This window comes from Nelumbo lutea, chromosome 1, assembly GCF_056320005.1.
Source record: "Nelumbo lutea isolate HS-2025 chromosome 1, American lotus-T2T, whole genome shotgun sequence".
NCBI classification, from domain to species: domain Eukaryota; kingdom Viridiplantae; phylum Streptophyta; class Magnoliopsida; order Proteales; family Nelumbonaceae; genus Nelumbo; species Nelumbo lutea.
The window spans coordinates 66685952-66713941 of record NC_142684.1 but is presented as its reverse complement, the minus strand read 5'-3'; the positions used below and the strand labels follow the sequence as shown (position 1 = coordinate 66713941).

Below are 27990 nucleotides of genomic sequence, written 5' to 3'. Positions count from 1 at the left end.
TATATATATAGATTTGTCTCTTAAATAGCTATAAGTTGAAATACTTTAATCTCGATCATTTGTATTAAAAATTAGAGGTTTTTATAGTTCAGTCCTCCTCAGAAATCTGATCCCACCGTACAGGTGGGATGAATCCTGGCCGTCGATCGATTTTTCGCAGGGTATTTCGCGTTCCGTCACTTCTGTAGACCGTCTGTGTTTGTGAATGGTGCTAAACAAACATTTTTGAATCTCCCGCGGACGCTTGTCTCTTACGTGTCTTCGATGAATTCCTTCAAGCGTCAAGTAGGATCGGAGGCGAGGAATTCTAACCCTAGCAGCAGCAGCAGCGACAGCGAGACGCGAAAGAGGCAAACTTTTGATTTGGGTAACGGAAGTGAAGTCATTTACATACCTCGGTTTCTTTCGTTTGATGATTCCTGGAAATGGTTCCATTACCTCAATAAAGAGATTCCATGGACAAGACCTTCGATTCGTGTCTTCGGTCGATCTTGCATCCAGGTTTCTTCGCGCCCCCCCTTGCATCTCTTCATAAAGAAACTCAAAGAGTGCCATTCCTGTTACTTATTTTTTGGCAGTTTCATCTATTTTGGCTGCTCTTTTACCAATTTTCACTCTTCATATGTGATTTTGGTGGTAATCATGTCGGGGGCGCGTCACGCCCAACCTTCTTTTAATAGTTCAATCTGAGTTTTGTAGTTTAGGAATTGTATAGCTCATTTAGTTTTCAGATTGATAAAGAAACCTAGTAGTGCAATGTGCCCTAGCCGATGACTTCAGTTTCACTTGAAGCAGACACCTTTTGAATGGGGTCCAACCTATACCTCATTTGTTGATGCACCTCAATGTGGCTATGTGAGCAGCTTATGGTTAGAAAGGGAGCAAAGAGAAGAAAATTTGTTATAGGTTTGAGAGATGAGTTCGTGGGGGAGAGCAAAAATTTAACTATGTCGTGAAGGATGATATTTCTGGGCAATGGCAAGGTTCAGTTTTGATCATAAAGTTTTTAAGTTTTGGCTGTAAATTATAAGATTATACTGGAATATGGCTCATTGTTTGGAATGCATTTTGTATAAATTCTTCATGCTCGTCAATATTTACCATTGTCCAAATATTGGTCTTTACATACTTATAAAAAAATGGTATTTACATTTTACACTTTGGCTCTGTTTGTTTCACCATAAGAGACATTTCTAGCTGTTTTACGGCCAAAACTTTGTTTTCTGCCCCCTCTACATTGGAAACTTGAATAAAAGAACCAGAAAAGAATGTGTTTTCTGATGTAATTTAGAGAGAAGAAAAGGAGTCATTTTAGATTCAAAGAGAAGAAGAAGAGAGAAGAGAGAAGAGAATAAAGAAGAGAAAGGGTGCGGTTAGATCATTCAAGCCGCCCCACTAAATCTTATTTATATTCATGACTTTACAAGAAGTAGAGTTACTCTAATACCCATACTTAAAATGAAAGAAAATAAATATGGTCCAACTGGCCCAACTACCATAATTGTAACATAAAGAAATAAACAGTAGAATAAAGTGTGGGGTTGGGACCACACACTAATAGTCTATCAACTATCTCTACACTCCCCCTCAAGTTGGGAGTAGATATTCGTCATTCCCAACTTGCGTAAATCTGTCTCCAACTTGATTTTTGTACTGCTTTAGTAAAGAGATCAGCTAGCTGCATGTCTGAGGCAATATAGGGAAGACACACTTCTTGAGATGCAACTCGCTCTCGGATAAAATGTCTGTCCACCTCGATATATTTAGTCCTGTCATGTTGTATTGGATTGTGGGCAATGTTAATTGTAGCTTGATTATCACAATACAACATCAGAGGTTTCTCATAGTCAACCCCCAACTCATTAAGTAAAGATTTCAGCCATAACACTTCTGCAACACCATCGGCTATGGACCTGTATTCAGCTTCGACACTAGAGCGAGCAACAACATTTTGTTTCTTGCTTCTCCAAGAAACAAGGTTTCCCCCTACAAATGCACAATACCCAGAGGTAGATCTTCTGTCATCAATACATCCAACCCAATTAGCATCTATATATACTTCTATCTCTTCAAGTAAGCAAGTATCCTTTCCACCACAAGAAAGTGAGTGGTCGTAGGAGAATGCATGTGCTGACTAACAACACTGACATCATATGAAATGTCTGGTTGTGTTAGGCAAAGATAAAGAAGTTCCCCAACCAACCTTTGATACGTAGCCCTAACGGTGAGCATTATTCAATTAAAACCGAACTACCAAATCGAAAGTTTCGATTTCGGTTTTTTTGGTTTTTGGGTAATTCAGTTTTTAGGAATTTTAGTTTTCGGTTTGGTTTTCAGATTTAGTAATTTGGTTAACCGAAAAAATCGAATTAACTAAAATTTATTATGTAATATGTAATATATAATATATAATATATAACATTTAATATATAATATGCTATATATTTATATATTAATATATTATATTATAATGAAATTTCATAATATATATTATAGGTTATAATATATAATATTATATATATTAATTAAATTCGGTTTTTAATTGAAATAATTGAAAACCGAACAAAAAATTTCAGTTTGGTTATTTCGGTTTTATTGTAATTCGGTTTCGGTTTTCATTTTTTTATTTCGGTTTTAAAAATTTCAGTTTATTTGGGTTGTTTTTTAACCGAATAAACCAAATGCTTACCCCTACATAGTCCTGTCCTCAAGAAGTTCTCCACCTTCTGCACTTGTTTTATGGTTCAAGTCAATGGGTGTGTCAGTAGGCTTTACACCTAACTTTCTAGTTTCTTCCAATAAGTCAAGAACATACTTTCTTTAAGAAATAAAAATGCCATGCTTAGATCGAGCTACCTCAATTCCCAGGAAATAACACAATTCACCCAAGTCCTTCACTTCAAATTCCTTGTGAAGATGCCGCTTAAGAGAGTCAATCTCACTAATATCACTTCCCGTCACCACAATGCATCCACATAGATAACAAGTAAGGCCAAGGAGGAGTCTGTCTTCTTAAAGAAGAGAGTGTGATCTGACTGAGCCTGCACGTAACCAAACCTTTCCAAAGCCAGCCTAAACCTATCAAACTAGGCTCTTGGAGATTATTTCAGCCCATATAAAGCCTTCTTCAGCCGACAAACTTTATTTCCTGCTTCTGAACTGTAAAAAACAGGGGGTAACTCCATGTACACCTCCTCTTGCAAATTTCTATTGAGAAATGCATTCTTGATATCCATCTGAAACAATGGCCATGAGAAATTTGTAGCAATAGATAGTAGGACTCTAATAGTGTTCATCTTGGCAATTGATGCAAAGATTTCCATATAGTTTATGACATAAGTTTGTGTGAATTCCTTTGCAACCAATTTGGCCTTATATCTCTCTACAAAACCGTCAACATTATATTTCACTGTAGACACCCATTTGCACCCAACAAGTTTCTACCTCTCAGGCTGGTCAACTAGTTTCCATGTATTGTTCTTAACAAGAGCATTCATCTCTTTTTATCATTTGTTTATTTTTATTAATTTGTTATTTCTGAACAAAGAAAATTAAAGGGGAAAAATTATAAATATGCTGAAGGGTGTGGTTAGTTGTACCTTGAGGGATTTGTTATGAACAAGGAAGTGAGGATGGGATCCGTGGTTGCTAGGTGTGAACTGGGTATTTCTAAGGCAAATAATCTAAAAGTAGCAAACATAAAGAAGAAAGATGATGGAAGAGGATAACACTTACTGGACTCAGCATCAACAACTTGACATCAACACCAAGAGTTTGAAGAAATAAGAACATTTAATCAATGTTTTAAAACGCGGAGGTGTGACACGAACACCAAGAGGAGGGGGGTTAGGTGGAGGAAGGGGAGGAGGATGAAGAGGAAGGGGGATCTCATTTTTTCTTTATTTTTAATAAAAATCTTTTATATCAAGAAGAATAAATATGCATAACATTAGTTGAAAAATAAAAATTCTTTATTTTTAATGACATTTTTTCTTTATTTTTAATAAAATCTTTTATATAAAGATGCATTACCACTTTCTTTCCCCTTATCTTTTTTTCCCTTCCCTTTCCTTTTCTTTCCTTTCCTTTTCTCTCTTTTTTTTTTCTTCTCTTTCTTTTTCTTTCCCTTCCCTTCCCTTTCCTTTCCTTTCCTTTCCTTTCCTTTCCTTTTCTTTTTTCTTTTTTCTTTTTTTTTTCTTGTCTTTTTATATAAGATGTGAATGAGGCGCATGAGGTGTACGCCTCTAGCACGCCTTATGAAAAAAGCGCATGAGGCGTACACCTCTTGCACTTGAGGTGTATGCCTCTTGGACTTGAGGCGTACGCCTCAAAGGTGTCAGCACCTTTGGCATATGCCTCAGGGCGTTTTGGGAGCGCCTCGCCTGGAGGTGCGCCTCCAAGCATATGCCTCCCACGCCTTTTAAAACATTGCATTTAATGTGTCGGAATAACTCCAATATTAGTAGGAAAAAAAGGGCTTACATAGATACATACATTTATAGGCGAAGAGGGTGAAGGTTGACCTGACCATCCCTTCTCCCTTGTTGTCGTACTTTGGAACCAACTCAGAAACACCACAAACAAACTAACTAGGAATAGGACAAATTCTAGTTGACTATTAGGGCTTTGACTTACAACTCAATAAGATAATTCCTAATTTAAGAATATGACAAATCCTCACTTAAAACTATGACTCTAACCTACTAACATAATTTTCACTAAAATAACTACTAATCCAACTAGGAAAACCGTTCCTAATGTAAATAGGAAAATGAACTGCCAATGTAACTAGGAAAATCATTAGTACTTAAATAATAAAAAATGGCTATTGAAAAATTATGAGAGTACTATCCTAGGGAAAATCAAATCACTGGCAAAGGAGTTGAATGTTACAGTCCAATGGGTTCCTAGAACTGCGAACTGTATGGCTGATGTCTCCGCAAGGCAAGGAGTAAATCAAACTGATTTTTTTTGGTGAGAGATTTCATGGGGGGAGCTGATGTAAAAGTTGATTGTTACTGATCAAAAGAAAGTTGATTGTTACATTCTATTTTGTAATTCTGTATAAGTTGTACATCCTGTTCACATTTTTATAAAAGTTGATTGTTACTGATCAAAAAGAAAATGAGAGTACTATTGACCAAAAATGCAAGAATACTTAAAAGCTCAAAATATCCTAGACTTGATTCATTAGCTCCTGCATCGTCTAGGCTGCCCATTTGGACTTGCCAAAATTTATGATATGAGTGGTGGTAAGTGTTGCAAATAGTAATGGCAATGGTTGTCAATCTTATTTTAATACTGTGATATGGCTAGAGGGGAGATATAACAGGATACTGTTGCAAAACTTGATATCAAGAGTTCTAGGGACCATCTTGACGACAAGGTTGGAGTTCCTAAATTCCTTTAGTTTCCATGAGGCATTTGTAGTTCTCATAGGATATCCCAATATTTTGTTTCTTAAACCTTTTCATGGAAGTTGACATATGAGGATATTTCATTCTCTGCAGCCTAGAGACACATGCTATATTGCCAGTGAAGGGTTGCCAGAACTTTGTTACAGTGGATATCAGCCACATGCTTATTCTTGGGATGATTATCCACCACTTAAAAACATCTTGGCTGCAGTAAGAACACTTAAACACAATTGCCTAAGTACTGCATTTTTCAGTATTATTGTAACAATCTAGCTATCTTTTTCTCTTTTACTTACCTATGCTTTCACTTGTTTATTGTGAAGGTTCATGAAGCTCTACCAGGGAGTAATTTTAATAGCCTGCTCCTGAACAGATACAAGTGTGGATCTGATTACGTTGCTTGGCACTCTGATGATGAGAAGTTTTATGGGCCAACCCCTGAGATTGCTTCAGTTTCCTTCGGATGTGAGCGGGAGTTCTTATTGAAGAAGAGAACCAGCAAAATCACCCAAGGCATGAACTAGAGTCTTCACTTGTTTAGTATTTGTACTTGTAATTATAACTGAATCCTTACTGTATCTATGATCACATTTAGGTCATATTGCGCTATCTAATCAGTCCATGCCATAGTTTTAATCCTTTCCGCTTCTCTGTGCATATTCCCATAGTTTTAATCTGAAATACTGAATCAATAACCAAGAGGGTAATTCTAAACCCCAACAACCAAATAATTCCATTGCCATAAATGACTCCCTTACATATTAACAAGTAAATATCACAATAGTAGACAGAGAAAATATGCAGCAGTGCTAGTAAAAACAGTGTTCATGATACCTTTAACCCATCATAACTCATAAATATGCCCACCATCTCACATTTATCTGTTTTTGGATGGGATATGACCAAATTGTAATGTACTTCTATCCCTTAGCATTTGGTTCTTTCTTTCTTTTTTTTTTCCTTTTTGAAGAATTGGTAAAGTATTTCATTAGATTTTGGAATCCAAGAGCAACCTATTATTTCAAAAAATGAGTACAATTTCTCTCTAGGTTTTGGACATAGCTCAATATCATGTCTAGCTCCATCAACATGTTTTTTCATTTGGAAAATTGGTTTTTCCTTGAATGAAGGTAACTACCTACAATTAAATGGATTGTATTTCTTTTCTCTTATGCAGTACCAGCTATTAGATGTGCAGGGGAACCAGCAAGTAAGAAACCAAGGCAGAATAAACATTCTGATCAGCATTCTTTTATGCTCAAGCACGGGTCATTGTTGGTTATGAGAGGCAACACCCAACGGGATTGGCTGCACTCAGTGCCAAAGCGTGCCCATGCTGATGCTGTAAGGATCAACCTCACCTTCAGATGTGTACTTTGATGGGCAGAAAATATCTAGAGAAACTTCAAGATGTCCATGCCTAGATGGTTTGTGCAATAGGTAACTAGTTACAAGTGAAATCCTGAGAATGTGCTAAATTCCATGCAATTCAGTTGTTTTATTTCCTTTACTCTTGTATTCTTTCTGTTCTACTCTGAAAAAGAGAGGCAAACAATAGGAGAAAGGCTTGTTTAAGTAATTATGATTCTTTTCAATCACAAACTCTGGGTTGTTTTAAGTAAAAGTAGGGCTGCAAATAAGTCGGATCAGATCCAATTCGAATCCGATACCGATCCTTTAAGAGGTGGATTTGGATATCCCTCTTGATCCTAACAAATCGGATCGAATCGAAAAAGCCGATCTGTTAACTTAACGGATTGAATTCGGATATTGGCTGATCCAATCCGCTGTGACCCAATCCGATCCGTTAATTATGAAATATTATATATTCTATTATATAGATATTATATAATACATTCGAATTCGAATTCATGCTTTTGAAAATCCGACAGATCCTTATCGGATTTGGATCAGTTGGATTTTCTTAACGCATTGGATCGGATATGCACTTACCGAATCCAATCCGATCCATTTGCAGCCCTAAGTAAAAGACAAATAACAGTCTTTCGGTTAAGAAATTTCAGCTATTACCAAACAGCCCCTAAGGCATGTGATAGGTTGGAATGGGACCATGGGAGAGATCAAGGAGAGTGTTGAAGTGCTGGGGTGTGAAGTCACGGGGTGGCCTCTGAACTATTTAGGATTACCATTAGGTGATAATCCCAAGAGAGAGAGCTTCTGGAACCCGGTGATGGAAAGGTTTGAAAAAAGATTGGTATCCTGGAAAAAGAATTACCTCTCTCTTGGCGGGAGAATTACATTAATTAAGGCCACGCTTGCTAACTTACCCATCTTTTTCATGTTGGTGTTTAAAATCCCAGTGAAGGTTGCTAACAGTTTAGAGAAGTTAATGAGGGATTTCCTGTGGGAGTCGGGAGAAGAGAAGAGGGATCATAGAGTTAGCTGGGAAATAGTGTGCAGGAGTAAGTCGTGTGGTGGTTTGGGGCTTGGGAGTATTAGGAGAAGGAATCTGACTCTGCTGGGGAAGTGGCTGTGGAGGTTTCCTATGGAGAAGGAGAAGCTATGGGCTAGAATAATGGCAAGTATTCATGGGCTGGAGCACAACGGATGGGACGCTGGAATCAGAGCTAGGATCACAAGCAACTCTCCTTGGAAAGCCATTCATGACCTGCCTCCAGTTTTCATTCCTAATATCAAGTATGACTTGATTTCCGGTAACTCCATAAAATTTTGGGAACAAACCTAGGTGGGGAGTGCCCCTCTAAATGATCAATTTCCGTCTTTGTACACTCTTTTTGATTTGAAAAATGAGCCGATCTCGTCTTTCACCACCCTGTCCTCTTCCACTTCTGGGATTGGGTGGAACTTGAGTCTAAGAAGGGATTTGAGGGATTCAAACTTCGACTGTATTTCGAGCCTTCTTGCACTTCTTGATAACGTTGTCTTAGACCCCATTAGGGCGGATTCTAGAATTTGGACACCTAACCCCAATGGCATTTTCTCTTGTGCTTCGTTTTTCAAAGTTTTAAGTTAGTCCACCAGTCCTACCCTATCCCCTTTTCCTGTTGGTGAGGTTTGGTGCAGAGCTATACCTCCTAGGGTTGGTAGTTTTCGTTGTAAGCCTATCTGGAAAGAATCAACACTGGTGATCTACTCCAAAAGAAGAGACCCAATACTTGCTTGTCACCTCAGTGGTGTGTTCTGTGTAAAGCAGATGGGGAGACTGGTTTTCACCTAATGTTGTCGTGCCACTTCGCGAGGTCATTGTGGGATTGGGCTTTATCCTTATTTGGATGCAGTTGGAATCCCCCATCAGATATGCAGGGCCTTTTCGCCCCCTCCTTCTTCAGGTGGCGATTAAAAAGGGGAGGGACAATGTGGAGAGGACTAAGGGTTGCAGTATGTTGGACACTGTGGGAAGAAAGGAACTCCAAGATATTCTCAGAAACTCGGAGAGAGACAACAGATTTGAGGGCTATCATACAGTTTAGGGCGGTACAATGGCTGAAATCTCTGGAAATATTCACAGATTACATTGTGGATGACATGTTGAGGAAGTGGGGTGAAATTGCAAGTTGCACGCAGACCAAGTCAGTAATGAGTGTGGCTTGGACCCCCCCGCCCCTAGTGGATTCTTGAAATTAAACTTTGATGGATGCAGTAGGGGAAACCCGGGACAATCAGGGATCGGGGGTGTTTTTAGAGATGAAAATGGGGTCATCTCAGCTATGTTCTTAGGCCCAATTGGAGTGGGTGACTCCCTTAGAGCTGAGATATGTGCAGTTATGGAAGGAGCCCGGAAAGCTAAGGAATTGAACATCAAAAAACTTATAATTGAAGGGGATTCAGAGGTGGTGATAGGGTGGCTGACCAAAGAACAAAATGATCTTTGGAAGTATAACAATGAGAAGAGGAAATTCAAATGGCTGGTGCGGGAGATGGAAATTAAGACATGTTGGATTAAGAGATCAGCTAATTCCCTAGTTGACGGTTTAGCAAAACAAGGGGCAGAAAGGGATTCCTTGTTTTGTGCTAAGTTGTAATGTTAGTGTCCTTGTATCTTTGTATTTTCTTCTTTCCTTTCTTGAAGTTCTTTGTGACTCTTGGAAGATAAGTGTGTTTGTTTTCCACTTGTAAATTTTCTACTGATGAATTAATGAAAGTGTTATTGATAAAAAAATGGGACCATCTCATTGTTCCTTTTTATCAGCAGAAGAAATTAATTTATTAAATTAAAGAAAGATGAAATTTATACATTCAGCTGACAGGACTGCCAACCCTATAAAACAACCAAAAAATACATAGAAGCCCAAAACAATTGCTGCCTCAAGATCCCTTGCTTAGCAAGGGAGTCAGCCAGCCATCCATTTGCAGTCCTTCTCACTCATTTGAATTCAGTGTTTATGTCCTTTGCAATACTTTCCACTGATGGAGATCACTTTGAGACTAAAGCACCACACAGAATTCATACTTATTTTAGGCGTAGACGACATTAGCTTAGGGTTACTTTGATTAATGCACAATTTGGGTTTAATTGTAAAATTTCTTCTTAGTAAGGGGGCTATTTGTAATTTTCATTGGGGGGGGGTTAAGTGAAACTTTCACATTTGGTAGGGACTTAATTATAACTTTTAGTTCTAGGTTTCTTATAAATACACATTATGTTAAGGCTGTATGACATTATGTTTTTGAGAAATAGAAATCTTTCATATCCTCGTTCAGAGCTCAGCTCCATGTTCCTTCTGCTCACGTCTGAACCAAAGCATCTCAGCCACCTTCCTCCTCCTCTATTTCCACCGACTGAATAGGAGAGGTCAGTGGTTTCCATCTTTTCTATATTTCCTTATTCTTTTTTATCATTCTCTCTTCTAGTCTCTTTCCTTCTTCTTTGCTTCAACCTTCTTTCTCATTCCTTTCCTCTCCCAACACTGTTTTCTGCAACCGAATTGCACAACAGTCACCGTTTCTTTCTCTCCCTCTCAATCTTTTTTTCTTTCTTTCTTTCTTTTCCTTATTTCCAAATTCCGTTTTCAATAACAGAACCTTAACAGTAGTGATCTCACCCACTCTCTTCTCCTTGTCTTGTTGTCTACATTCTTGTTCTTGTTGCCTCTTCTTCTAGTCTTTTTGTTCTTGTTCTTGTTGCCTCTTCCAGTTTTTCTCTTCTTGTTCTTGTTGTCTCTTCTTCCAGTCTTCCTCTTCTTGTTCTTATTGTCTCGTCTTCCACTCTTTGTCTTCTTGTTCTTGCTGTCTCTACTTCTTTTGCCTCTCTTCTTCTTGTCTTCTAGCCTCTTCTTACTCCCTTTTCGCTGCTTCCTCCTATCTTTTCCTCCCTCTTCCTTTCCTACTGTTTCATATATTCAGCACCGCCCCCTATTTTCCTTCTTCATTCTCTTCTTCCTTTTCTTCTCTTATTCCTTCTTCCCTTTATTTTCTTTATTTTCTCTACTGCAACCAAGCTAAAAAAAGACTCTGCCAGCAACGTCTCTCTCTCTCCTATCTTTGTATTGCACAAACCCAGCCACTAATTTAAAGTAAAGAACATAGTGTAGCGGCAGCTGAAACAACTTCTTGGGTAGAAACAGAGCTGTAAACAATGTTGGGAAATTGCTGCCTTTAGTCTTTGCAAACTGACTCATAATCACATCATACTACGAAACCCAAAGGCCTTCGTCTTCAACATTGCTAGTAGCCAACAGCACGTGTCCCTTCACGAGAACCACAAAAGTGTTTGTAGCTGAATCCAAAAGCTAGAGGTCACCAGTCCAAGAATTGTGTATTCAGTTCTGGCCAAAATTCCATGAAACACCTCACAGGTTGAATAGGTAATTTAAGGACTTCGAAAAGGTATATCTTCTCCATTTGTGTTTGGATTAATTCCTTATCTATTGAATAAGTTGGTTAGTGCAATAAGGTCCTTAGCAGTTTTGCAAAAGCTGAAAATACATATATACCCATCTTTCCATCAATAACCTATTATTGTGTGCCTTTCTTTCTTTAAAAAAAAACCACTTATTTCTTATTTCCTATGTGTATCTCACATCCATAGTTTCTTTTCAGAATTTTTTATTTCTAAGAGTGCCTTGCATTAGTTTAGAATTTTGATTAATTATTTGTGATATTTTGTCTATATTGGCATTGCATCCTTTTACTTTCATTCCATTAACCCTTCCTTAATTCCCTATCATCATGGTTACCAATGCTGAATTATCGAAATGGTCAATCCCTAGGTTCTAGTGTTCAACAACTGGGCATTCTTCCAACCCCAACTACTAGGATCCATCAACCACGAATGAATATGGGTAGGGAGAGTCAAGCTCCAAACTTGGAACATACTCGCGTGCAATCTTATAGGGTGTTAGGTAGTGGATACCATACCAACAACCCACAAGAACTAGCTGATGATGATGGATTCCTAGAGAGTGACCTTGAGGATTATCCTAGATATAGGCAGTATCATGATAGACATTAGGATAGATTTCCTCCACGTTGTCAATGCTAGATCCAAGATGACCGAAGAGATTTCCTTGAGGATGGTGAAATCACAAAGGTCAAGGTAGATGTTTCTAGTTATGATGGCAGGTTAGACCCTAGTGCTTCCTTAGATTGGTTAGCAGATATGGAAGACTAGTTTGATTGGTATAACATGTCTGATACCCAACACGTTTGCTTTACTAAGATAAAGCTAGTAGGGTCTAATAAGCAATAATGGCAAGGGGCCCAACGAGACATTGAGCGTTTAGGTGAGACACTTATCACTTTGTGAGCTGAAATGAAAGCTAAATTGAAGGGAAAATATTTTCCCACATATTATAAAAGGCAGCTATTGGAGCAATGGATGCATTTGAGACAAGGATCATTAAGTGTGACCGATTATCTTAACCTATTTAAGGATTTATCTATGAAATGTGATATAAGGGAAGAACAATGGGTAACTCTCACCAAGTTCATTAATGGCTTAAGACCTGAACTAAAAAGGGAAATTGAACTTGCATTCTCCTAACACCATAGAAGAGGCTTACCATAAGGTCTTAGAGCTTGAAAAGTTCCAAAGGTTGTCTACCTTTTGTCGTATGTCTTCCTAAGCTATAGAGACCCAAGCACCCAAAACCGTGTCTAGATCAGTGTCCTTTCAGAGGACCAATAGGCCTACACAACCAGAACCAACGATGTCTAGTGGTAGTAACAATTCTATTCAGAGAAATGACACTAACACTATTGTTAGTTCACAACAAAAAGGATCTGACATTCAATGTTTTAGTTGTCATGATAATGGACATGTTTCTGCATGTTGTCCAATTCAAACTTTAACCATAGGCACAGATGTAGAAGAGTCTTTTGATGGTGAAGATGTTGATCAAGTTGTTGAGTCTTTAGAGGAGCCCTCTGACACTGAATTTGAAGAGGACCAAGGTTGTATTGATGATCATCACCCTAGTGTTATGAGGTGTATTCTGTCCACTCCTAAGACAGATGACTGGAGGCACACTAGCCATTTTCAAGTCTATTACAAATGTGGGGATGCTGTGTGCAAAGTTGTCATTGATGGTGGCAGTTCCATGAATGTCGTATCCAAATTTGCTGTATCAAGAATGAAGCTCAAACCTGAACCACACCCACAACCATATAGAGTAGCTTGGGTAGATAAGACTTCTTTACCCATAACTGAGAGGTGTTTGGTTCCCATCCAAATGGGTGATTATTTAGAAAAGATCTGGTGCAATGTTCTGCCTATGGATGTTGCTCATGTCTTGCTAGGGCATCCATGGTTATATGATATGAATGTTACCCATTATGGTCGATCAAATACATACATCATCAAGCACAATGGCAAATCTATTCTTGTGAAACTAGCCAAACCATCTAAGAAGGATAAATCTAAAAAGGTCTTCCCGATTGACCCTCCGAAAAGGAAACCTTTGTGCATTCTAACTCAAAAAGAATTTGAAAGGGAAGGTAGAGTCAGGTTTAATTTTATTTGTTGTGGCCAAAGAAGATGCTAGGGTTGCTTCCGTAGAATCAACTATAAATTCACATGAGATTGCAACCCTATTGAAAGAGCTCCAGGATGTGGCCCCAGAAGAATTGCCAAATGAATTACCACCCTTGAGGGACATTCAACATGCCATTGACTTGGTCTTGAGATCTCAATTGCCTAACCTCCCGCATTATAGGATGATCCCTAAGGAGCATGCTGAATTGCAACAAGTGGATGAACTTTTAGAAAGAGGTTTTATTCATGAGAGTTTAAGTCCTTGTGCTGTTGCCAGCCTTATTAACTCCTAAGAAAGTTGGATCTTGGAGAATGTGTATTGATAGTCGTGCAATCAATAAGATCATGGTTAAATATAGATTTTTGATACCTCAACTTCATGATATGTTGGATCACATGGCTAGTGCACAATGGTTTTCTAAGATTGATCTTCGAAGTGGATATCACCAGATCCAGATTAGAATTGATGATAAATGGAAGACTGCTTTTTAAACAAAGAATGGGCTCTATGATTGGCTAGTAATGCCCTTTGGCTCGACTAATGCACCTAGTACTTTTATGAGATTTATGACTCAAATTTTATGGCCCTTAATTGGAAAATTCTTGGTGGTCTATTTTGATGACATATTAGTCTACAGCCGTTCTAAAGAAGAGCATCTCAATCACCTTAGGCAAGTTCTTGAGACACTTCCAATTGAAAAATTATATATGAATTTGAAGAAATGTCATTTTATGCAGTCAGAGGTCATTTTTCTAGGATTTGTTGTGTCTACCAAAGGTGCAGCTGTAGATTCTTCTAAAGTGAAAGCCATTAGAGATTGGCCAGAACCCACATCCATTACTGAAGTTCGTAGTTGCCATGGATTAGCTACATTCTATAGGCGATTTATTAGAGGATTCAGCTCCATTATGGCTCCTATTACCGACTGTATTAAGAAAAGGGAATTTCAATGGACCCCATTTGCTTCTAGGGCATTCAAAGAGATAAAAAAGAAAATGATTGAGCACCTGTTCTCCAACTTCTTAATTTTAATAAGGATTTTGAGGTAGCATGTGATGCATCCGGAGTTGGAATTGGGGGTGTTCTAAGCCAGGAGGGCCATCCAATTGCATATTTTAGTGAGAAGCTCACCGAGGCTAAACACAAATATTCCACTTATGATAAGGAGTTTTATGCAGTGGTGCAAGCACTCCGACACTAGAGGCATTATTTATTACCTCAAGAATTTGTATTATATTCTGACCATCAGGTTTTGAGGTATTTGCTTTCACAACGTAATCTCAATGCTAGACATGCTAGGTAGATTGAATTTATTCAAGAATATACATTTGTCCTACGACATCGTGCAGGTGTTGAGAACAAACCAACATCAATGTGATAGGTTTGAAAAGTTGAAAGACGAGTACCCTTCTTGCCCAAAATTTGGTATCATTTTCCATGATGTGTAGAGTGGTAATCGACACGATTATGTGGATTTTGTGATTCATGATGGTTACCTATTTAGAGGATCTAAACTGTGTGTTCCTCGTACCTCGTTGTGAGACTTTTTAATATGGGAGTTACATGTCGGAGGAATAGCTGGTCACTTTGGTTGAGATAAAACTATTGCTCTTGTTGAGGATAGATTTCATTGGCCATCTTTAAAGAGGGATGCTACTAGAGTTGTGTCTCAATGTTGAGCACGTCAACTAGCTAAAGCCCAAAAAAGGAACACAAGCTTATACACACCTTTACCTATACCCCACAGTCCTTTACCTAGAACAGCTAGAGGACATGATTCCATCCTTGTGGTCGTGGATAGGTTTTCTAAAATGGCCCATTTTCTCCCTTGCCATAAAACCTATGATGCCTCAAATGTGGCCAAACTATTTTTTAGGTAAATTGTTAGGCTCCATGGTTTTGTCTACTTCAATTGTGTCTGATAGGGATGTTATGTTTTCCAGTTATTTTTGGAAAACATTATGCAAACTCACGGGTACCAAGTTGAAATTCTCAATTGCTTTTCACCCACAGACTGATGGTCAAACTGAGGTTGTTAACCGAAGTTTAGGAGATTTACTTAGATGTCTAGTTGGTGAGCACATAGGTAGTTGGGACTCGGTGTTGCCCATTGCAGAATTTGCTTATAATAATTCAGTCAATCGATCAACCAGCAAAACACCTTTTGAGATTGTCCATGGCTTTACCCCTCGTACACCTATTGACCTTGTTCCCTTGCCTCTTAATGCTCGTACTTCTACTTCTGCTGATTCTTTTGCCCAACATATCCGCGATTTGCATGCCAGTCATGGTTTCAAATGTTGCGACATTTTGCTAATGTCGCCTGACATATGTTGATGTTGAGGCTCACCGACACGAAAATGGATGGTAATATAAAAATTACATTATTTCGGTCGACATTTCCTAGATTTCAGAAATGTCGACCAAATCGGTCCAAATAACCAAAAAAAAAGATAGTTTTTCCTATTATGTCGACAGGATGTCGACTAATGTACATTAATAATATAATATATTAGTATATTATATTAATATAATACAGTATATTAATATAAATTATTCCATTAATAATTTCTATTTAATATTTCAAATAAAATATTTATAAAAAAGAATTAACAAAAAATAAAAACAAAAGAATAAATTAATTACTTTATAATATAAAACATAAAATAATTTTCAAGTAATAAAATATTAACTAGTTAGTATTTTTAAAATATTCATTATAATCAGAAAATGTTTATTAAATTTTATAATAAATCATATTCTAAATTTAATATAAAAATCAGAATAAATTTATTAAATGTTATACTAAATCATAATTTATTATAAATCTAGTATTAAAAATCATAATAAATTCATTAAGTTTTATAAGAAATCAGAATTTATCATAATCTTAATACTACAAAAAGGAGAATCAATTTATTAAATTTATAATAAAACATAATGTATTGTAACTTTAATATTTAAAAAATCAGAATAAATGTATTTCTATTTACTAGTGTGAAATAAATATATTAAAATTTATAATAAATTAGAACTAAAATAAAAAAAAAAGAAATTATTGGATAACCTTGTAAAAGCATCAAAATGCATAATAAATCAGTAATTCATCATTTTACTAATTTGTTATTGATCTTAGTTTCTTAGCTTTATATAATGGTTGGGAATAAGATAATAGTCTAGAAATATGCATTAATGCTTCTTGTATCATTTTACAAAATATCATTGCATATTTCCACGTATTTCATAATATTTCCTCAATGTCTCTAATTTTTACAATATTTCCCCTCGACATTTCCAATATATGTCCTATATTTTGGTAAGCGACATTTCCATCGACATCAACATTTTAAACCTTGATGCCAGTATAAGACGAAAAATTGCTTTAAGTAATGAGAACTAGACTTGCTGCAAATGCACATCACAAAGATCAAGAATTCACTGAAAGAGATTATGTCATGGTTTGTGTGTGCCTCGAGCGGTATCCAAAATACTCCTTTAAAAAGTTATATGCTTGAGCCAATGGCCCATTTTGCATCATCCGAAAGATAGGGCCTAATGCATATGAACTTGATTTACCTTTGGATATGGGAATTAGCTCAACTTTCAATGTAGAGGATTTATTTCCTTATCGAGGCACCTTTGAGCCTCCTACTCTACTTGTAGGTGTGCCCACAACCAGCATTGCTTCATCATTAGTTCTTGTACCCATTCTACCAGGAGTTCAGTCTTCACACGCCGAACAGATCGAGAGTATTCTCCAAGATGAAGTTGTCACCTCCAGACTAGGTGGTTTTCAACATTATCTTGTGAATGGAAAGGTCACCTTGATACTAATGCTACTTGGATTTCAGAAGAGGAACTTTGTCACCTAGATCCAGATCTATTGGAGCAGTATCATTTCTTTACCTCTCCTGAGGAGAGTTCTTTTCCATCGAGGAGAATTGATGGAGATCACTTTGAGATTGAAGCACCACATAGAATTTGTACTTATTTTAGGCGTAGATGCATTAGCTTAGGGTTACTTTGATTAATGCACAATTTGGGTTTATTTGTAAAATTTCTTCTTAGTAAGGGGGCTATTTGTAATTTTCATTGAGAGGGGGTTAAGTGAGACTTCCATATTTGGTAGGGACTTAATTGTAATTTTAAGTTCTAAGTTTCTTATAAATAAACATTATTTTAGGGCTGTATGACATTATGTTTTTGAGAAATAGAAGTCTTTCATATCCTTTTTCAAACTTCCTCTCTTGTCTTCTTTCTTCTAATTTCTTGTAACAGGTGGTGGTTCTGCATCATCCACCTCCCTAAAAGCATGTCTTAGAGTCCACGAGATATATCTGCTGTTACAACTCACCCATGAGATAATTAGTTTTGAGTCACCTTCCACCTCCACCTGTCTATACCCCAATTGTTTTGCTAATCATACACCTTGAAATAAAGCCATCAGTTCAGATTTCAAAGAGTTTCCCATTCCAATAGGCCCTGAGTATAAAGCCATTATTCTGCTTTCAAAGTTCCTGAATACATCTCCTATTGCCAAACCTGGGTTTCCAAATGAGCTTCCATCAAAGTTCAGTTTTAGCTTGTTGCCTTCTGGAAGTTTCCAATCCATCCTTATCTTTTTCTCTAGAAGATTGTGCCACCTTGGTTCAGGTTCTTATTAAATCATTGACAGAGAAGATCTGGAAACTTTCCAAGGTTTTTTCCCAAACCGCAACCTTTATCTATATGCTGTCTATTACCTCTTCCAATGATCTACTCTTTTCATTGAAAATTCTTCCATTTCTCTCTTCCCAAACAATCCAAACTACTGCCGCCTTTGCAGCTCTCCAAAAAGATCCCCCTTCTTTTCTTTGGTTTCCTCAAAGAAGTTGAGGGGGATCCCACTTGCAACCAAAAAAAGAACACTAATACTCCCAAATGCAATGTACAAAAGTGTAAGAGATAAATAAATGGGAAAGAATTTTGCCACAAACCCTGCATGAGAAGCACATATGAGGAGAAAGGCAAGAATTAGGCCTTCTACTATCTCATTGTTGTTCTTGAAGCCTAGAGCAAGGGGACCCTTTCACTCCTTACTCGATTATCCTTGCCATAGAAGGTCTCTCTTATTGACCGAGGCTGAGTCTGAGGGGAAAATTCATGGAGTTAGGATTTCTAGAAGTGCCCATTTTGTCTCATCTTTTGTTTGCAAAATCTGAGAGAATTGAAACTGCTTTAATTTTGTTTTCCAAAGTCTTTTTGGTCAAGTTGTAAATTTTAAAAAGGGGGCAGTAAAACTAACTGATTTCAGACCTATCAGTCTTGTTGGAAGTGTATATACAATTTTAGCCAAACTGTTGGCTAACAGAATGACAAAAGTCTTAAACATGCCGACATCTTTTTCCCAGGGAGCTTTTATTGGAGGAAGGCTGATTGTGGATGGGGTTCTTATCGCGAATGAGCTAATAGATTCAAGGAAGAAGAGTGGAAAAGTTGGGTTACTCTGTAAAGTAGACACGGAGAAGGCTTATGACCATGTAAATTGGAATTTCTTGGACTATATATTAAAAGGGATGAACTTTGGGGAGAAGTGGAGGAACTGGATAAAAGTATGCGTATCCACTCCTTTCTCAGTGTTGGTGAATGGGGTTTCTTGCGTGATTTTTAGAAACTCAAGAGGCTTAAGGCAGGGGGATCCCCTGTCTCATTTTCTGTTTATCTGTGTGACTGAGGCCCTCTCCACCCCTCTCCAAATTGGTGGAGAGAGCTTGTTCGGGAGGGATGCTGGAAAGTTTTAAAGTAGGAGGCGATCAGGTAGAGGTTCCCCTCCTACAATTTGCAGACGATACCCTGTTTTTTCTGTGATACTTCTTGGGACCAGCTAGAAATGGTTAAAGCAATTCTGAGATGGTTTGAGGTAATTACCAGCCTTCACATTAACACCTTTAAGACTGAGTTATTGGCTATCAGGTCAGTTGAAAATGTGGAGGTGTGGACTAAGAATTGGGGTTGCAAAATTGGGTCTCTGCCTACCAAATACCTGGGTTTGCCACTGGGAGATAACTGCAGATCGAAGGGCATCTAGAATTCTATTTCAGAAATGGTGGAGAAGTGGCTGGCATCCTGGAAGACCAAGTATCTGTCAAAAGGTGGGAAAGTTACTTTGATTAAAAGTGTGCTCTCTTCTCTGCCAGTCAATTACATATCTGTGTTCCCAATCCCAGTGAAAACTGCAGCTCTTTTGGAGAAAAAGACGAGGGACTTTTTGTGGAGAGGTTGAAGGAGGAAAATAAATGTCATTTGGTGAAGTGGAAGCATAATTGTCAAGGCGATGCCTAGGTGACTAGGCGATTTTTAGAAGTTGCCTCGCCCAACGCCAAGGTGTTTTTGTATTAGGCGCTCACCCATATCTATATATTATATTATTTTTTTGAATGTGGATATGTATTATATCATTTTATTGGTTTATTTTATTTTATTAGAATACACCCTGCTGTATGATATCATTTTTTTATTAAAGTAATTCTCTTTTATATCAAAACTATGAAAGTTTCTTTGGGTTTGAGACTTTAAGTTTTGAACCTAGAGCTGAGAAGAGAAAGCGATGACTGAGAAGTTTCTTAGTCCATGTAGTCCAAGACCTCCAGTTACGTTTCTAGAAATATTTTTGGGATGAAACAGGGGCTCTGCCTCTTCCTTCCTAAAATCACAGTGTATTCCTTTCTTACTTTTAATAATCCTCCATTTTTTTAGCCTGAAACAGGGTCTCCACCCCCTTAAACACAGTCCACATCGTCCTCTTGGACAACTTATGTTGGGAACGAAACAGGGGCTCCGCCCCCTTATTTTTCTCGTTTCTTATCTGCACTCCCCCATTTTTGTTGGCCTGGATGCTAGCTATGGCATTTTATGTTTTATTCAAAGGATTTTATTGCTAATAGCTAGCATACAGGTATGTTGGTTAGTATAAAAAACCAATAAAGTAGCTTAAGAGGGGTAGGAATATTTATTTTATACTTTCAAATTCCGTCGCCTAGGTGACCAGCCTTGACAACTATGAGTGGAAGTCAGCCTGCAGACCCAAAAATCTTGGAGGTCTGGGCATCAGAAAACTAAGGGAAGTAAATATGGCAATGCTTGGGAAATGGCCTCAGAGGTATAATGATCAGCCGAACAGTTTGTGGAGGAAGCTAGTTTCAGAGTATGGTCCTACAGCAAGAGATTGGGGGACTGAGAACTCTAGATTCTCATATGGTTGCTCAGTATGGAAGGCAATTCAAAAAATTGATTCTCAGTTCTTAAAAGGAATAAAGTATGAGGTTGGGAATGGTCAAAGGGTTCTCTTCTGGAAGGGCTTCTGGTGTGAAGGTGGCCTGCTAAAGGACAGATTTCCTGCTCTTTTTGAGATAGCAGTGGACAAGAATGCAGCAGTGGCTAATTATATGGAATGGCAGAATGGAGTATTGGTATGGAATCCCCTTTTGCGGTGAAATCTGAATGATTGGGAGCTAAAGCTTGCTGCAGTCTTTATATGTCAGATTAAATGGAACTGAGGACTGAAGGAAATGGAAGTTTGAAATTTCAGGAATTTTCTGTCAGATCTTTCTATAACAGATTGACAAGGGAGGAGCCTTCTGCTTTCTCGGGTAAGAATTGGATAAGAAATGTCCTTTCTAAGGTATCATTCTTTGTGTGCTTTGTGGTGCTGAACAGAATTCAGACCAGAGATATCCTTGTCAGGAGGGGCATTCAAGTGCAGGATGAAAGTTGTCCCCTGTGCAACAGAAGTACAGAAACCTCTAATCACCTCCTGATTCACCGTGAGTTCACACACTGGATTTGGGGGAATATTCTGGACTTGTTTGGGACAAAGTTGTGCTGTCCAGCTGATGTGAAGAGCTTTATGTTTGCTTGTTGGTTGAAGGGTTTAAGGCCGGAAGAGTGGCTTGAAACACCTGTCCTACTGCTGTGTTTTGGGTAGTTTGGCGTGAAAGGAACCAGAGTTTTTGAAGGGCGTCAACATTCAAAAGAGGAAGTTGCATGGCTAACTGCAATGCAGGTCGTATATATATTTCTTGTTGTCCACCGGAGAATTTGCTGAAAGTTTTTGAAGGGCGTCATGGTATGCTGCTATTACGTTTGGCAAGCTCGGAATTTTCTTATTTCTCAAAATTTGAAAAAAAAATTCCCCTATTTGGGTTTTACACCTTGTTAATATTATATTTAGTTTATATTGCCATTCAGTATGCTTCTGAGATTGTTTCTATCATTCTATGGCTAATTGCGATGCAGGTCATAGATATATTTCTTGTTGTCCACCGGAGAATTGTCTTAGGTTGTGCTTGTGCTATTGTTTCTCAGAATTATGTTTCTTATGGCTGTGTTGCTTGTTCTTCTACATGTTCTTTTGTGGTGGCAATGGGAGGATCAGTCATGGGTTTTTGAATGGGAGTTGAGAGAAATTTTGGAAATTGTTAATCTGGCTGACTATGAATCGGAGTGTGATGTTCATTGAGTCAGACTGTCTTTTGGCTATTGCCATTGGTAACATTTGTACATATTAGATAGTATTAGACATCTCACAGTAGAAGGTCAGCAAAAGCGCCTTCTAGTTCTATCCTTTATTCCTTAATCTCGCTGCAAACACCACAATGAAAAGAGAAAACAAAGGAAGAAATATAAAACAAGTAGATCCAGTAAAAATGTAAAATTTCATCTTATTTAGCGTCCAACTAAATAAGCGAAAAAAGAACTGAGCTGTTGGAACACAACTATTTGATTCTCCACAGCAACAAATGTTGATGTATGAATAAACCAGATTAATTACAGCAGAAGATTACCAAGAATCAACTTGGTTTACCTAAACTCTGGGGGTGAATCTCTAAATTCATCTAGTCATTTTTCTTCAGTAAATTGAAATCTCCTTAAGTTCAGCTTCTATGGAGCTTAAATGTTGGAATTCACTGAAGAGGAGGCCAGAGAAAACCCTCCGTATTTAAAGGTGGGATAAATCCTATCCTTGTTACATTTTATGTTATATGACTCTTCACCAACCTGTTGAGATTGGGAAGCTGCTTTTCCACTCTTCCCTGAGTTATGGTGAAAGTTTTCATTTCTCAAGAGTTTAAAGGAAAATAATTCATTCTAAGGGAGAATGACACCATCAGAAAATTGGGACCAAGGAAAAAGATCTCTTCCTTCATTCTTCTCTTTTATTACAATTTTATTACATAGCTTCTATAAATAAAAGAAAACAATCCCACTAATTGCTCCTTTAATTTATTCAATCATTAAATCTTTTAGTAATAATGAAGGATCTAGCTCAATGAATCATTTCTCATAGGAAACCGACTCAGCGAAGGATGATCTACAGCATTCCCTCCCCGTTATTTGGAGCTTTGCCCGCAAGACAATCCTCAGGATATTGAGCTTGAATTTCCTCGTAATGCTCCCAAGTTGCATCAATGACTAGAGTTATCGTACCAAAAGGAAAAGAAATTGCCTACATGATGAGGGAAATGTGTCCAGAATTGATTGAGTTGAATCCCAATGAAGTTACTCACATGGAATGTTAGGGGGGGGGGGGAAGACCCAGCCTTCGACAAGTAGGAGACTTAGTGTGTAGCAATCGCCCAGCTATTGTTGCAATGTTAAAAACAAGGGTTCAATCTTTTGATGTAGGAAAGTTTGCTAGTAGACTGAACTTCGATCAGTGGTTTGTTATTAATCGAGTAGGATATTCAGGTGGAATTTGGTTGTTTTGGAAAAATGATCCATGTAATGTAGACATCATCTGCTCTATTGAAAGAATGATCCATTGTCTTGTTCTCAATTGCGATACAAATATTAGATGGATGTGTTCCTTTGTCTATGCTCCCCAAATAGGAGCCTTTAGGGGCCAACATGGACGAAAAGGGATACAGGCTCAAAGGGCCAACAATTTATAAGAGAAATCACACAGTTAGTGAAACCAGAAATTGGAATGAACAAAAATATGGTAATATATTTGAAAAAAAAAATATAATGAATCAACTAAAAATTGTCTAAGAAGAACTTGTTGAGAATAAAGACATAAGGGATCTCATAAATAAAGAAATTGCTCTACAAAAACAACTCAACAAAATCCTATACAAGGAAGAAATGTTTTGGGCTTAAAGATCAAGAATAGAATGGTTGAGACATGGAGACAAGAATACGAAATTTTTTCATACCTTTAATAAGAAGGAATAGAAACCATATTCACAAAATTAAGGATGATGATGGTTATTGGGTGGAGGGAGTGATTGAAATTAAAGAACTTTTTGTTAAGAAGTTTGAAGAAAGATTCAAGGGAGTGTACTGATACACTCAGATAAAGTGATTGCAGAATTAGAGGTAATCATATAGGGTCAAAACAGCTCTCTCATAAAAGAGGTGACCACAGATGAGATATGTGAATGCGGTTAACTCTATAGGAGATACTAAAGCACTTGGGCCTGATGGCTTAAATGTTTATTTTTTCAAAAAAATAGAAGCCAATCATTGGGAAGTCAGAAGAGGACATTGTGAAAGCTTTCTTCCACTCAGTTTGAATGACCAAAGATCTAAACAAAACATTTATAGTACTAAACCCAAAGATTAACAACCCTGATTCCACTGACCAATCAGTTTACGTAACACTATTAATAAAGTTACGGTAAATCAGGTTATGTAACACTGATAAATTCAGACCAATCAGTCTATGTAACATTAACAAATTTCCTGTACATCTTTGTTTTGTGTAGTGAATCCCTCTATAGGTTTATAAGCAAGGACCATCAAAACAAGGAAATTTTAGGGTTTAAAACATCGAGATGTGGACAAATAGTCCAAATTCTTCAATTTGTTGATGATTGCATTATCTTTGTGAAGGCAAATATTGATAATGCCTTGAGAATTAATGAAACCATGGAGATATATACCGGAGCCTCGGGCCAAAAACTGAATTTTGCAAAATCCAGTATCTTCTTCTCTAAAAATATCCACAAAAGGATTCAAAAAGTCCTCTCCAAAGTTCTAAAAATTCCAATTGAAAAGAAAAAAAAAAACTACCTAAGGGCCCCAATCATTGAGGGAAGAGTAACCAAAGAAACTTTTAAAAAATAGAGGACAATGTAAACAAGAAGCTGACATGATGGAAGAGAAACTCCCTCTCTCTAGTAGGAAGAGTCACCCTTCTCAAGGTTTTTGTTGCAATGATGCCACAATTCTTAATGAGGTCCTTCAAGTTTCTTAAATTGATGGTAGAAACTTTGGAAAAGAAGCAAAGAAACTTCCTATAAAAACAGAAGATAAGATTAGTTAGATGGGACACAATATGCAAGCCCAACCAAATAATCTATGGGTTAAAATAGTCAAGAATAAATATATGAAGAGTGAAGTTTTCCGGCAAGTAAACCCCAAAAGAGCATTTCTTGGGCTTGGAGGAGAATATTAGAAAATAGAGATATCCTAAAAAAGGGGTTGGTTGGAAATTGGAAAATGGTTAGTTTATTAATTTCTGGAATGATGTGGGTGGGGAACTCTCCACTGGAAAATATTGGGATTTCAAGCGAACATAACCAAAACCTAGTTGTGAGTGATGTCATTAATGACTTAAAGACATGGAATATGAATAAAAAATATTGGAACTACTCCCCTGAAACCTATGGAAAAAAAAGCGGAGCTATCCCCATCCCTCTTAAGGATCAATGTGATACCATGATTTGGAAACTTTATCCCAAATGTAACTTTTCAATGAAGACAGCTTATCAACTAATGGAAGATGAGCTGAACCATAATAATATGGATGGAAGATTGGGCAAACTATGGAAATTGATTTGCCCTCAAATGATTATTTTCCTCCTATATCTGTTTTTAAATAGGATGATTGTAACAAACACAAGGCTAAGAAACTGGGGGCTAAGAGCAGATGTCGACTACCCTTCTATGGATAGGAAGAAGATACAGAACACTTGTTTCTGTACTATCAAGAATCGAAACAAATATGGGAGACTATAGGAAAAACTAGCTTTACCCCTAATCCTAATGAATTGATAATGGATTGGTGGGATAGGATTTGAGTTAATGCAATGGAAAATATGCATGACTTTGGATTGGAAAAGGTAGGGTTTATTCTCTGGAATATATAGAAAAGGAGAAATGGAAAATACCTTCAATAATAAAAATTGATCCCCCAATATAATCGGTGAAAAAAAATCATATTTGTGAGTATCTTAAGATCTCCTACATAGATCAAGCAATAAAATAGAAGACGAAATTAGCTATTGGATAGGTTAAACCAGGAAGCAATGAGATTAAAATAAACTTTGATGCCTTACATAGGATGAATGACAAAGGTGCCATAGGATCCATTATGAGGGATGAATTTGGTTAGACCGCTTGGACCAATTGCAGGGACATAGGAAAATGTTTGATAAATGAAGCTGAGGCTTGGGCCAGCATTGAAGCTCACGAAATTGCGTGCAAGTTTCCCCGGCTTAAGTCCATCATCGAGGGTGATTCAAGCCTTATCATCAACTGCCTCTATGGTAAGTTGGAACCTCCATGGAATATCAACAACTTCATCAAGGATTGCCACGTCATGCGATGCTACAATAATCTTAGCATTAGGTACATGCATGTGTTCAAAGAAACAAATTGTGCTATGAATAGATTGGTGAATCTAAGGCACCTTACGACATTTTTGACCCCCACCTAAACGATGCTAATTTGGCATTCATTTGTTTATTTGATGTTTGTGGTTTTGTTTCTTCCTGTTTTTCTGTGTTGTAGTTCCTTCCATTCATATAAGAAAAATTAGTGACAACTCAGTTATCTCTCTTTACCATGCAATAGTCCATTATAAATTCAGGAAAGGGATGCAGGGTTCTCTTCTGTGTAAGCAGAGGTAGATTAGGGCTAGCAACATACTCTCCAACCTCTTTCTTCAACCAAAATACATGAAAAACAGGGTGTAATTTGCAAGTTGTTGGTAGATCCGACCAATTAATAAGCAACTTTTCCAATTCTTTGCAAATTTTTATAAGGTCCATAATACCTGGCAACCAACTTCATTGACCTTGATGTTATGAAGTCCTACTGATATGGTTGCAGACGCAAGGAAACACTCTTCAATTTGGAACCCACACTCATATTTGTACTTATCTACTTGTTTCTTCAATCTATCTTGAGCATAAGTCAAGTTTTCTATAAATGTGTCCGAGAACCTGTCCCTATTTTGAGTTCATCTTCTACTGCTAAAATTTGTGTTGTATGTTATCAAAGTAGGTGGAACCACCCTATAAACTACCTAGAAAGGATTCATCTTAATAGCTGAATGATAACTACTAGCTAGTATTGTACCACCACTTAGCTAGAGGCAACCATTAGTCCATGTTTGACGATGGTGTCCTACAAAGCAACGTAAATAGGTTTCCAAGCACCCCTATTTGACCATCAGACTAAGGATGGTATATTGAACTCATGTTGAGAGAAACTCCTTGGATTTTGAATAATTCCATCCAAAAATTGCTAATAAATATAGTACATCTATCACTTACAACGTTGTTGGACATTCCATGAAGTCTAAAGACCTCATTAATAAACACTTTTGCAACTTGTGTTGTATAGGGGTGGGAAAGGGAGATGAAGTGGGCATACTTGGATAGCCTATCTGCAACCGCTAGAATAACTGACTTGTGGTTTGACATGGGCAATCCATCAACAAAACCCATAGAGATATCCCTCCATATATGGTCAGGTATGGGGAGAGGTTGTAATAATTCAAGTAAAGGCACATTCTCCCCTTTATTCTTTTGACAAATTTTGCACTCCTTAACCCATTGTTTAACATCTTTGTAGTACCCCTACAAATAAAATGATGATCTCAATCTCTACACAATTGATTGGTACTCAGAATGCCCTCCAATTGGAGTGGCATGACCTCGTTAAATATTTTCTTTCGCTAATTATATGTGGACACTACCAACAACCTTCCCCTCTTCCAAATCACTCCATCCTTATAAGTAAACTTGTTTGACTCAACATTTCCTTCTTGAATCTTTTTAATGAGCTATTGTAGAAAACTATTTTAAGATGTTTCTTCCTTAATTCTCTCTAACCAGCTGGTTGAGGGTAGAGATATAGAAAGCAATCCATCCTCCTCTCTGTGTAAAAAAGCATCAGCTACACCATTTTCCTTTCCCCTCTTATATTCAATGCTATAATCAAACCCTATCAATTTGCTTAACCATCTTTGTTGATTAGGTGTGGTTACCCTTTGATCAAGGAGATATTTCAAGCTTCTTTGGTCAGTTCTCATAATGAACTTATGTCCTAATAGGTAGGAATGACATTTTTTATGAGTACCACAATAGCTAAAAGCTCTTTCTCATAGGTGGACAAAGCAAGGTTCTTTCCATGGAATGCCCGATTCATGAAGGTTAGAGGACGTCCTTCTTGCATTAAGGTTGCTCCAATCACGCTTCCACTTGCATCACATTCAACAAGAAGGGGCTTTGTATAATCCAACAATGCTAATACTAGAGCAATTGTCATATCTTCTTTAATTGATTGAAAGCCAAATTAGCTTACTCATCCCATCCCCAACCATTCTTCTTAAGCAAAATTGTTAATGG

At 37.4% G+C, this 27990-nt stretch overlaps 1 protein-coding gene across 10 annotated transcripts; it reads left to right on the top strand.

Annotated features, from left to right (window-relative positions):
* The first annotated feature begins 32 nt into the window (after positions 1-32).
* Positions 33-27949, top strand: ALKBH2 (oxidoreductase, 2OG-Fe(II) oxygenase family protein). Of its 10 annotated transcripts, none has more exons than XR_016104861.1 (5): positions 54-501; positions 5511-5627; positions 5741-5930; positions 6595-6857; positions 27750-27949. XR_016104861.1 is itself a non-coding variant. In XM_088964046.1 (5 exons), the coding sequence occupies exons 1-5, from the start codon at positions 265-267 to the stop codon at positions 27876-27878; spliced, it is 840 nt and encodes a 279-aa protein (XP_088820172.1). In that variant the 5' UTR covers positions 54-264; the 3' UTR covers positions 27879-27949. The 10 variants fall into 10 exon arrangements, 4 of the variants coding, with proteins under 4 accessions (XP_088820174.1, XP_088820172.1, XP_088820171.1 ...); XR_016104859.1 differs by lacking the exon at positions 27750-27949 and adding an exon at positions 22698-23186; XR_016104860.1 differs by lacking the exon at positions 27750-27949 and adding an exon at positions 18763-21746.
* The last annotated feature ends 41 nt before the right edge of the window (positions 27950-27990 follow it).

Coding starts and splice junctions, on each gene's coding strand:
- ALKBH2 (XM_088964046.1), top strand. CDS start 265: ATGAATTCCTTCAAGCGTCAAGTAGGATCGGAGGCGAGGAATTCTAAC. Junction 502..5,510: donor TCGGTCGATCTTGCATCCAG/GTTTCTTCGCGC, acceptor CATTCTCTGCAG/CCTAGAGACACATGCTATAT. Junction 5,931..6,594: donor AACCAGCAAAATCACCCAAG/GCATGAACTAGA, acceptor TCTCTTATGCAG/TACCAGCTATTAGATGTGCA.